The 12876-nt window shown below is 43.5% G+C and overlaps 1 protein-coding gene across 1 annotated transcript in view; it reads right to left on the bottom strand.

Annotated features, from left to right (window-relative positions):
* Epg5 (ectopic P-granules 5 autophagy tethering factor) overlaps positions 1-12876 on the bottom strand; it is a 99563-nt gene that overhangs the window by 28146 nt on the left and 58541 nt on the right. The window contains exons 26-28 of the mRNA XM_055622529.1: positions 12119-12290; positions 10896-11058; positions 1092-1234 (exon numbers count right to left, since the gene is read on the bottom strand). Of these exons, the coding sequence (XP_055478504.1) occupies positions 1092-1234; positions 10896-11058; positions 12119-12290 (478 nt within the window). The remainder of the gene's footprint in view (positions 1-1091; positions 1235-10895; positions 11059-12118; positions 12291-12876) is intronic.

The raw sequence follows: 12876 nt of genomic DNA, 5'->3' as shown, positions 1-12876 counted from the left end.
ATCTCATACATTTATAATTTTAGAACTCTATAATGATTGTGAGAAATTATATGTTTGCAGAACAAAAGAACTGGACACCAGAGATGCTGGATCAAACCTGACAGAATTCATTCTTCAGCATGCTAAGACATTGACATATCTGTTCCAGCATCTTGCATGTTTATGTTTACACAAAGTTGAGGCAGTTGATGCTTAGAATAAGTATCACAATGCAATGTCCGGATTGAAACCAGAGAGCAGGGGAGAAAAATCAGCATTTGAATGAACAAGGATAAGGTGTATACATTTCAAAAGAACATTATACCAACAGTACATATATGTAGGAAAAACACTAATAGACATAAAACAAATAAATCTAAATGTTTTTCCTAAGCTTTCCTTCTATTGCTCATGTTTTTGTACTATCCCAGTGGTAAAAGTACCAACCTGAGGTTAATGTGATATAATCCTTCCCAGGCCCCACATACATCACCCCAATTTGCTAAAGGGATCAACGGCCTGCTACAAGGTAAAGTAATCTTAATTAAGGTAACATTCATTCTTCTGAGCTTTGTCCCACTGGCTTTAGGGAAGATAAATATGTCAGGAGCTCTCTGAGAAAACCACAATGACCATGTGCAAGTTTTAAAAGCCCTCATCCCTATGAGTAACTGTGGTGAACTTCACTTTATAATTTGAGTTGACAATGTTAACTTTCCAGATGAGGATGACTCCAGTGTTAACTGGAGAAGTAAACCCCTATCACTAAGTTCCAGTGCACAGTGTCATCCTACAGGTTAAGCATCTGCAAACTTTTTCTGGAAAGAACCAGATAGGAACTATTTAATGTTTGAGGGCCATAAAGCAAGCATCACAAATAGCCAATTCTGTTGTTGAGGCTTGTAAGTCACAGCCATCACGAAGAACAGAGATGGCTATGTTCCAATAAAACCATTCAGAAAAACAGCTAGTCAGATTGGACCCAAAGGCCCTACTTTGCTGATTTCCATACTAAACGACCCGGTGTTTGAGGCAGGGAATAGGTACGGTGACATGCATGATTACTAGAAGCAGCAAAGCCAACTTTGAAATGACAGGCCTTCAGGACTCACGTGATCAGGTTTTCTGCATGCACCGCAGCCTCCACAACGTTTAGTGCCGGGGGCTGAGCAGCTTCGGCTTGGAACTGCTTTACTTCTTTTTGCAGAACATGGACCTGCTGGCTTACCGCTTCATTCTTGTACATGCCTTCAAACTAGTAACAATTCAAGGAGTCAATTTTTGTTTTTGTTTTTGTTTTTTGAAATTGTCTTACTCTGAAGCCCAGGCTTGCCTCAAATACATGGCAATACTTCTGCCTTAACCTCCAAGCGCTAGGATTAGAAATATGATCTACCACACCCAGGCCTCAACAGTCTTGTTTTCCCCTAACACTTCTAGAACAGGTGTTTTATTGTAAGTACAGTGGCATATAATAAAAAGAATATTATTATAGTCAATAAAACAATCTCACTCAAAGTGTGATTGAATATTAAGTGAATGGAAAAAATATGTCAGAAACTATTCAAAGATTATTCTAGCACAAGATAGAAGCAGAAGGATCATGAGTCCAAGGTTACCCTGTGCTACACATTGAAACCCTGACTCTTAAAAAAAAAAAAAAAAAAGTCAAAATGAGGGGTGAAAGTGCAGCTCACAGTGTGAAGAGTACCTGCCTACTAAACACAGGCTCTACATTCACCTGTTACTTGGAGTAGGGCAACTACTACAGAGGTCAGGTTTGGTTTGGTTTTATATAGAATAAAATTTAAATTAAAAATAATTTTCTTTTTACATTTGTGCATGTGTGTGCATGTGTGTGTGTTAGAAATAAGTCACATATAAGACCAGCTGGCCTAAAACTCACTATTTAGCCAAGAAGGACATTCAATTTCTGATTCTCTTGTCTCCACCTCCCAAGTGCTTGGACTTCAAATATGTGCCACCACATCTGGCTTAAATGCATTTTCTTATAAAAACACCAAAATTTGTGTCTAACTTATAAACTGATATTGTGAACTAACTCATCAACGTTAAGAATATCTGACAAAACATGTTCTAGTTCTCTTACATTTCACCTATTCAAATTCCCATCAAAAACTTGTAGGAAGGGTAAATTTTGGCCAAAGTTTTTGTGGGTAGATTGGGGATAAAGATAGAGCAGAGACTGAAAGAATGTCCAACCAATGCCTGGCCCAACCTGAGGCCCACCCCATGGGAGAAAGCCAACCCCTGACACTATGTACGATACTCTGCTATGCTTGCAGACAGAAGCCTAGCATAGCTGTCCTCAGAGAGGCTCTACCCAGCAGCAGATCCAAACAGATGCAGAGGCTCACAGCCAAACATTGGGCAAAGCATAGGGAGTCTTGTGGAAAAGTAGGGGGTGAATAGAAGGACCTGGAGGTGACAGGAGCTCCTCAATAAGACCAACAGAGCCAACTACCCAGGGCCCAGAGGGGCCTGTGGAGACTGACACACCAACTGACACACAGCCAAGGACCATGCATGGACTGGACCTACGCGCCCTACACAGATGTAGCAGATGGGCAGCTCAGGCTTGATGTGAGTTCCCTGCTAAGGGAGTCGGGGCTGTCTCTGACATAGACTTGGTTGCCTGGGTTTTGATCACTTTCCCCTGGTGAGGCTGTTCCGCCAGGCCACAGGGGAAGAGGATGTGTTCAGTTCTGATGCAACTTGATAAGCTGAGGTGGATGGGGAGGGGAGGCTCCCCTTTTCTGAGGAACAGGAGGGGCAAGAGGGGTCAAAAGGGCAAGAGGGATGGAGGGTAAGACCAGTAAGAGAGGAGGGAGGGTGCTACGATCAGGGTGTAAAGTGAATAAATAACTTCATTTTAAAATTAAAAGAAGAACCAACACCTCTCCTGCTGAGGTGTCTCCCCTCCTCTCTCTCTTGAAGGGAATTGGGGCAGAGGGCTAAGGCAGAGGCAGAGGCTCTCACAGGTCAGGATCAACATGCTCTCCTGGATCCAACTAAGCACAAGCATCATGTTGCGTTAGTTAACAGCATGCTCCAGAGGCATGCTGCCTCTTTACAGGATTCCATCCATTGCAGGTCTGGGGATGAGCCTTAGCTGGTAAATGTGTCATGCAGCCTGAGGACCTGAGCGCAAACTCTAGTACCCAAGTGCAGCATGCGGCTATGCTCAAACAGATCCTGAACCCCTCGCGGTCTTGCCTACTTGGTGAGAATCAGCCAGTGAGACACTGTCTCAAAGGAGCAAGGTGGATGGCGCCTGAGGCTGTCCTCATGTCGTGTACACAGATGAACTAGGTCCACTCAGAAGTGAGCAGTTTCTGATGCCGTCGTCTCCCAACATGACTCTTCTCCCTGCACTTCTGACTGTTCTGACAAGTTCTGACTGACTCACACGTCCATGAGCAGGCCCTCTAAGTGTCTCACTTTGTGTCAGGAACTGAGAATTACACACAGTTCCTCACAAGCTGGCCCAAGCTTGTACTCCCTCATAGCAGTTCCCACTATCCCACTCACTACTCCACTCTTCTGTATTTTATTATATTATATTGTTTTAAAATTGTGTGTATTTTGTTTAAAATGACAAATGTTTAGCTAATAGCATCTGTATCTTCCTCTTTATGCACACATGTAGCCTGAATATTTGCTTTTCCTGTATGTTAGATGGGGAGAATACAGAAGGTTAAGGTTGGGGAGTGTGTGGAGTCAGTGTGTGAGTGAGTGAGTGTGTGTGTGTGTGTGTGTGAGAGAGAGAGAGAGAGAGAGGGAGGGAGGGAGGGAGGGAGGGAGAGAGAGAGATCAAAACATGAGGGGTTGGTGTTCTTTAAGAGACGCTTCAGAAGGGCTAGGGATGTAATAGCAATGTATACTTAGGATAGAGAAAACCTTTGGTGCTGTATAAACTGGGCACAGTGGCACACACCTGCAATCCCAGGATAAGCTCAAGGTCATCCCTGACCAGATAGCAAGTTTACCATCAAGCATACCACCATGCTGGGCTTGGGTTCAGGTCCTCATGTGCAAGACAAGCATTATAGATCTCAACAAGGATACCATAAGTGAGCTGAGAGGAGCTGTGGTAGGCAACTTCACCATCGTCCGGTACACCAAGGTGGTGCCCTGCCAGGATCTGTAAACATGGCTCCCTCCTAGGAAACCTTGCCTCTTCCAAAGTGATCAGCAACAACCTGAACCATGACTTCCAACCACCATACTCTTCATAGGCAACCAGATATCATCAGCATCTACAAGGCCTCTACCGCTGTGTCAAATAAGATGGTAGCAAAGAAGGCCAAGAATGCCACTCCTTCGTGCAGAAAGCAGAAGAGTTGGGCTGTATACACCAAGCAAAGCAAGGTCACTGCGCAAAGTTCATCATCCATATGCCCAAGAATATCACATCTGCATTCCCAAGACCCAAGAGCAGCAGCAGCAAGTAAAATGCCCCCAAGACAACCATGTTTGATGGTCTCTGAAACTAAGGTGGACACAACAACAAGAAGTGAGCCCACAAGAGTTCTCAAACATGGGCCATCCCCATGATAATAAATAAGGATCTGACTTGAGACAGTAACAATGACAGCTGCAGCTTTGTCTTCCAGCTGAGGTCCTAAAGAAGCAAGGACAGGGACCAGACAAGGCCAATCACAGCCAGCAGGTTGTCAAAGCAAGATCAGGAACTTAGTACCTAGTACCAGAGCTCTCCCCAAATGCTTTCTCTCACATTGGGCTAGACAAGCAGCCAGAGACCCAGGACAGAGAAGGCAAGAACACCAAAGGTAAATCCTTAGCTCACTCTGGTGGGGCTGAGGGACCAAGTCCAGCAAAGGCCTCGGAGGCAGATAGACCATGTAGACACCTGAGCTGTTGAGCTGACTGGCCACAAAACCTTTAGCTCCCATGCAGAGTGGGGTGAAGCACAACATAGCAGGCCAACCAGGCCCCTCCAGCCTTCTTCAAGGGTACACCAGCTCCAAGTGACACTCTTCTTATTGCCCTCAAGTGTTCCAAAGTTTCAAGAACTTGGGACATTGTCTGAGATGTTCCTTGAGGACTGGCCTTCCTAACTCAGAGCCTCTCTCCCCTCCTGCCCTTCTGTTCTCTGCTTTCCCTCATCTACCCCTCCCTAGTCCCAGGTGCCCTTCTCCATGCAGCAGCCTATTGCCTTATATCCTATAATGGACCCTACACCCACTCAGAGAGGTACCACTGGAGGGACTCCATTCTCCCCACCCTCAGACTGTCCTCACTCCTCTGCCCCTCATTTGAGAACATCTTGCCTCTCTTCACTGTTCATTTCTTTTGTATTTTCGGTCCCTGTGACAAGACCTGCCCATGCCCACTCCGACTTCCCAGCAGTCCAACACAGATGATGGCACTGAGCCTGCAGACTGCTAGCTGCCCTCCACTCCCAGGCTGAAGAACCCTGGAACCCTGAGCTATAGTCAGGATGTTTCCATCTCTCTGTCCTCAGCATCTTTTAAAAGAAACCTCTTGGTGGGTAGTGGGTAAGGAGCACTGGGAAAGGAGGCTAGTTTGCCAAGATGATATCCATTTAATATATACTTGCAATTTCCCTAAATCAATTATGGTGTGGGAGGGGAATGAACCCAATCAAGAACACATCAAAGAAAGATCAACTGGCCAACTGATTAGTCTCTGCTAAGTTAGTCTCTTAGTAAAGATGTGAGAAATAAGGATAGAGCTTTTAAAAATCTATCCTTTAAAAAATTATGTCTTCCCTACCTGAGGTACTTGCTAACACAGCCTTTCTCTAACTGACTGTGGTTTTATCTCTGCGTTTTTGGTATTCTTTTTAGGCTGTGAATATATGCACAGGATATCCTAGGCTCAGGGTGCACCACAAAGATAGATGGGAGGTTGCTTCCTGGTTGGTGTCAGTGGCTTCTAACTAGAAGAACTCTGTGTCACAACTGCTGATAGCAAAACGCCTTCAGGAAATGCTCTAAATTGGGCACCATGGGTCCAACTTCAAGGCCACAGTTATTTGACCAGAAGGTCATCACAGAGGCATAGCCTACCTAACCACAAACAAGAATGTGCTGTGCTCTTTTTTTTAATGATTATTACTTTGTCTGGCACGTGTGTATGTATACAGTACACACATATGTATGTTCACATGGTACATGAGTCATTTGTGTACAAGCATCCACAGATGCAAGGGCACATGCATATGGAGACCAGAGTTTGATATCAGGTGTCTTCCCAGGTTACTCTCCACTTCATATTGCAAAAAGGTCTCTCAGCTGAACCCAAAATTTGGCCACTTGGCTAATCTTGCTATCCAGCTTGCTCCACGGAGTCCCCTGTGGCTACCTCCCAAACACTGAGAACAGGGACAGGCTTACACATCTGCCTTGCATTTACATGGGTGTTGGGGGATCCGAACTGCCCATGCTGTATTCTTTTATGTGCCCTACAGGGATCATTACTTCTGCGGTGAAGAAGAAAATGTTAAGCACACCAACTGTGAAGTGAGTAGTACCTCTGTAGATTTTCATATCTGCATGACTGAAAATACCCAAGAAACAAGGAAAGACTGAGACCTACGAATACCCCCTTGGTATCAGCCCTTAAGCACAGCAGTGCTCAAGATTACAAAGTTTTAAAGGCTGATCTCCTTCAAAGCCTCTTTATCACACATGAGAAAGATCATAGTGAATGGAATTTCTGCTGGAGACTTTGTGCAAGAGAATCTGACACTGATTTAGCCCTTGTAGTTCACTGACAAATAAGTGACAAACGCACTCAGCTGGCTGAAAGCTGCACATGCTTCCATCCAGCCTGATGTCCAAAACAGGAACACTTCGCCACTAAGTGCCATGCTACAGTAGGCAGCCACAGCAACAAAACCTCTTCTGCACTTTTTTCTATTAAATTTGAACTAAATAAGATAAAAGGGTGTAATGGAAGTTTTAGTTGTTTAAAAAAAAAAAATGGTTATGTTATGTAAATAGGTTTTTCTTTTAATCCCAAGTGTAGGATTTTAGTTTAGGCTTTAATCTGTCCACAGCTGATAACTGCTTCCTGCAGGGTATAGTCTATTAATGGCCTGCCTCATGCAGCACAGAGAGGGGCGTGGTCTAGGACTCTGAGGGATATAAACTCTCAGAGACCAGAAAGAGAGGGTGTGGTGGTAATTTGGAGAGACCAAAGATTCTTCGTGGTGCAGCAGCTTGGAGGAGAGAGATGGAGAAGACTGCTGTCTGCATTTGTTGTTAGCAGAGACTTGGTATAGCCCCTGAAGAACCCATCAACCCTAAACAACAGGGAAAAGAAAAAGGGTCTGCGGCCCCTGTCCCCACTAACCTTCTTTCTCTTACGTAGGGCTAAAGGGTTGGTAAAAGGGTGGTAGAGGCCTGAACTCCTCAAATAAAATAAAGTTTAAAAAGCTAAAAAACAAAGCAAGGCATGCACATACACACATGCGCGCGCACACACACACACACACACACACACACACACACACACACACACACACAGAGTTATAATGGCTAGAGTTGAAGAGGGACAGGTGACCAGAAAGGAAAAGTTTAAAGGCAAATTTTAGAGGAACTGAGAGAGAAGAGTGAGAATACAGAGCAAGGGGCAATGAACTGGAGGGACCCCAATAAACAGGCCACTATTAAGGTTGAAGCACAGCTGAGAATGCTGGAAAGAGCAAAATGACCTGAAAGGTAGAATTCTACATCCCTCATTCTCTCATGGTTTTCTCACTCACATGGGTGAACAGTAGCATTTAAACCTTCTCTTTATATCTACCTGCCCAGAAATGGTCTTCAACTACCACTGCAAAAATTACACATTCTTTGTAGATGCTATAAATATAATTTCTCAACTTAATTAAATGAGATCCTACATTACTACATTACTATATTTAAAGTCTTGAAGGGCAATGACGCTGTATGTTTCACAGCACACATCTTTAGGCATACCTATTTTTCCCTTTCACAATAACTTATATAAGACTCACCAATGTTGCACAAAAGTCTTCATACTTGCCCACCACTGTGGAAAGATTCCTTTTCTTACTAAGAGCAGATATGAGAAGTGAATGACTCCATCTCACAATACCAAGAAACTGGAGAAAAAGATCAAAGCTGCATGGTGGAAACCCTTCCATTTTAGTAATTTTAATGAGACAAAAAAAATGGACAAAGCATGTCCTTTCACAAGGTTTTACAAAAATGGGAGGCCCTCAGTGGGTCTTTTCCACCTTTTATTTCTAGGGATGGAAAAATTGTTCACTTGAGAATAAATCAATCCTGGGTCTAGCAAATATGCCCTACAATACTAACTAACAACAAAAAGAACCCATTCATAAATCACTCCATTTCCTCTAGGAATATCACTGAACGATGAAAGGCGACTGCTGGAACTGGAGACCACAGAAGAAACACGTCTCACTTCTCATAAACACATTCAACCTTTGTACACTCCAAAGAAGCTATACAAGTTCAAAGACTTGCTGATGCTGGAAATATCCAGAAAACCTTTATTAAGAAAATGAGGTAATATGAAATCTTTATAAATGAACCATTAAAATTACATTTGAAAAAAGTTGACTGTAAAATTATTTTTCCATAAAACTAATGTTTAGAAACTGATGCAGAACAAAATGCTCAACTAAAATCATGGATTCTATAATGACAGAGACTCTGATAGAAAGTAATGCATGTGTTCATTTAAAGTGAAATCGTACTGTCATTATCCACTCCATTGGAGCACACTGCTCATCTTCAGAATGGAGAGTTGAAGCTAAAGCAAAATGAATGGACTGGCAGTGTTGAATATGAAAAACACAGGTCTGAACGTAGGTGGTTATGAGGACTGGAGAAGTAGCTCAGTATAACCCACTTGTTCAGCATGCATAAAGCTCTGTGTTCAATCCCCAGCAACATAAAAATAATAATTAAAAACAAAAACACTGAAAATTGACTTTTGATGGATATGTGCTGATTACTAAATGAATGACATAGCTGTGCTACCTGGAAAGTTAGCAGAGGTGAACCTGTTTCTCTAACTCATCCTCAGTCTGTGAAAATTAAGTGAGATACTGTAAGCAAAGTGCCTAAGAGAATCCCAGGGTATGCAAGGAATATAAAGGACTCTTAACAGGCTAGAAGGCATGCTATCATATGCAACATTCCTTCTGCTCCTCAAGAATGAGACAGAAACCTTGTGAAAGTGAAAGGGTCGAGATTTATACCCAATGCATTCAGATGCTAAGTGGACCAAAAAGTAACCATAAGCAAAGAATGGCTACAACTTACTAGAAAAAAGTTTCAGTGTCCACATAGTTCATAGCTAAGTACTCTCCACAAGTTCCTAAAGACAGCTTGGAGAATGCACTGTGGATGATATAAACTGCAGCTTCCTGCAAACACATGCTGACTGTGAAGCATGACAACATGAATAAGACAATGTCGCTGATCTCATGTGTCTCAAAATCTTCTAACAGCCATAGAATTAATGACACACACAGCCTCATTACCATAACCTGACAAGTGGTATGCCAGTGGCTTTCGCTGATTTATTCCAGGTTTCAGCCTGCAAAAGAAGGTGCCCTAGATGATATAGACACAGGATATATGCGTGCATAAGGAACACTATTCCACAGAATTCTGTCTGGCAGGGGAAAAAAGAACAAGCTACTACAACACATTAAGAACAAGCTGCTATGAGAGGAAAGGTTTGCCAGCCTGACCAGAAAAGGCCTCTCAAAATGCAAGCTGCAACAATGAGTGTGCAGGCTAAGAAAGGAATGCGTGGACAGAGAACAGGGTTATGAGGGACAGTATGACCACATATATCTCAGAGAGTGAATAAAGCTAAATGGCTAAAAACAGACTGCTTAGGAAGTGGACTTGAAAAGGAAGGGGTGGGGATTTCTAAAAGACAATCAAGGATGAGCGAATAAATGACTCAATTTTTTAAAGCTAACAAAAGTATTTCTACACAAATATGGCCAAGTAGCAGGCATGCCTATGTCCAACTGTCCCATCTCCAGCTCAGGTAATGCTATTGAAGTCATCTGCAGAGGGGTGAGGCACACCCACTATGTGGAAAATTAAGATAATAAGTGCACATAGATGAAGATGCACAAGATGAAGATGCACAGCTCACTACATTGATATGAGAATCAAAGAGTTATATAAAATGTTCATACAGAGTCTGAGATGAGGTAAGTGCTATACAGGCTAGCTTAGGCTCAGTTCCTATTCTGAACTAACAACATCTCAGATCCAACTTCTGTCTATATTTCCAGTGTAATGGTGATAGGCAATTGAATGTTTCTAAACAGACTGCTATATATCTTACTTACCTATCTGCCCAACACTCTGCTTCCCATACTTGTCCTTAGCTGCCTGCTACCCACACCATGAACTTCAGCCCTGTGATCACTAGAGACAATCTTCCCACATGAACCCTGATCACTCCTCCCCAGAACACCTGAAACTAACTGGTCTAGCCCTGGACAGCAACTCAGAAACCCATTCCATTATTCCTAACTGTTCCCAAAGTACCATCATCAAAATCTTAGGAGGAGCAACTTAAGCCTTCTGAGAACCTTCCAAATGGTTGTCCTCATTTTGGAACTCCTCACTAAGTACTTTCTTGTAGGTCACATCTGTCACAGAATGTATTTTGAAGCTACATTTGCACAAAAATAAGTCTGTTTTATCTGTGGTAAACTGAAGACAACTTAGTTTGCTCTCTGTGTGTTTTCACTCTCCATAAAAACTCTGAACATGTTTTGGGACACAGGTCAAATGTTCTTTGGATCTTTCTCACTGGTATGCCAATATAAGGGACTCAATTAAAATTCTCTAAATTATGAAGATATTAAACAACCTCACCTGAACCGTTACAACTGCTGCTCCTTGGCACTTCTTTCCACCACTGCCTCTGCACTCCAGATGCAGGGTGGTCTGCTCTTCACGGTTAATGTACTGTTTGGGCATTGTCTCCAACAGCTCACCATCCAAGGCAACCTGCTGTGACTCCCGGAGAGCCGCAGTTCTGAAAAGTAACCCCACGTGGGAAAACAAAGTCAAGAAAGGTTATAAAAAGTGATCAAGGGGCTGGAGAGATGGCTCAGCTCTCAAGAGTGCTGGCTGGTCTGCCAGAGTACCTAGGCTCAATACTCAGCATCAATACCCAGCACCCACATGGCAGCTCACAACCTTCTGTAACTTCCAGTTCAGTACCCCATTAACACATGTGCACACACACATGCACACATACATGAAAGAGAGCGGGGTACATAGCACGTCAATAATATATTAGCAAGCAAATGCTCATGTATGCATACAACATAGAAGCATCAAATGCCTGACTCAAATGCAGCCAAAGGAAAACTGTCAATAAAAGGATTGACTCACAGAGGATCTGTAACGCTGTTTGTTGTTAATAAACAGACTTTCCCATGTGCACTCTCCAAGACTGCAACTGAGAACAAAACCTTAGAGAGCTGGCTCTTCAGAATGTGCCCTGTGAACTCCAAACAAACGACCTTCCTACCCTTTGACCAGGCACCTCTGCCAACTTTCTAAAAACACAGAAGGCAGAGGGCAAGGTAGTGACACAAAAATGTAAACCCCATGTTGCCCCTTCTAACAGTGTCTTTCTGGTATCAGACAGTTTTCTGAAAGGAAACATAAAATGTCTTAGGCAGAACTACTGACCTCAGAAACAACCCACAGGAAATATGTGAAGATGACAGTGTATGAGAGTGCCACATAACATAAAAGTAAAGGACTTGTCGCAGGGACTGGAGAGGTGGCTCAGTAAGAGCAGGCAGTGCAGTTTCACAGGACCCAAGTTCGGTTCCCAGCCCCCATTTCAGGAAGCTCCAGCTCCAGAGGTCACTGCCTCTGACCTTTGTGGGTGCTTGTGCTCATGCTCATTCCCACACTAGAAACACACACAGACATAAACTTCCAGAGAAGACTTGTCATGACTCGGTTGAGTAAACTGCCTGCAGTGGTGAGCGCTGAGGAGGAAGCCAGCCCAAACCAAGTCAGCACAGCGGATGAGGCAACAAGCAGGAAGCACTGTCCCCAAGGTCTCCTGGTCTTACCTGGCCTGCTGCTGCAGCAGATTCAGGTCTGCACACATCAGCTGGGTGGCGTCCTTCTGACTCAACAGCACAGCTGGGGAAATGGGTGGCACAGGAGGCCGCATGGGGTTCAGAACAAGAGGAGGCTGTGGAGCCTCATGCTTCCGTAAGTTGCTTAGGACCCTTTCTTTAGCTGAAAGAATAGCATATTTACTCAGTAATGGGTACTATGGGGTAGTAACACACCAAGGAGACAGAGCCCTGGTCTATTCACTCTGATAAATAACATTGGAGATTTTCAGACTAGTCCCTTAATCTATGGTTGAATGGAGGGTTAAATGTGTGGTTCTTTCAGGTTTTGAGTAAGTCCCACAAGCCTAATAATAGGACACTAGGAGCTAGGTGATCAGGTGCAGGCTGGAAAGATAATCAATCTATCAACTACTGGTTATGCAAACATTAGGACCTAAGGCCAATACCAAGAACCAACATAAAAAAGAAAGGACTATGCCCAGCAGCTCACATCTGTATTCCCAGGGAGGGCAAGCCAGTGACAGCTGGATACCTGGGACTTGCCAGCCAGCCAGACTAGGCTATTCAGTGAGCTCCAGGCCAACAGACTTGTCTCAAAATATACATTGGGCAAAGACTTACACTCAAGGTTGGGCTCTGCTTCCACACATGCACATGAGCACTAATACGTACATACACCCGCAAGCATATGCACACTACATATGTATATGTATATGTATATGTATATGTATATGTATATGTATATG

The sequence above is a fragment of the Psammomys obesus genome, unplaced genomic scaffold (genome assembly GCF_907164565.1).
Source record: "Psammomys obesus unplaced genomic scaffold, mPsaObe1.curated_primary_1811, whole genome shotgun sequence".
Taxonomy (NCBI): Eukaryota; Metazoa; Chordata; class Mammalia; order Rodentia; family Muridae; genus Psammomys; species Psammomys obesus.
Note: the sequence above shows the minus strand (reverse complement) of the source record. Positions and strands in the feature narration are given on the sequence as shown.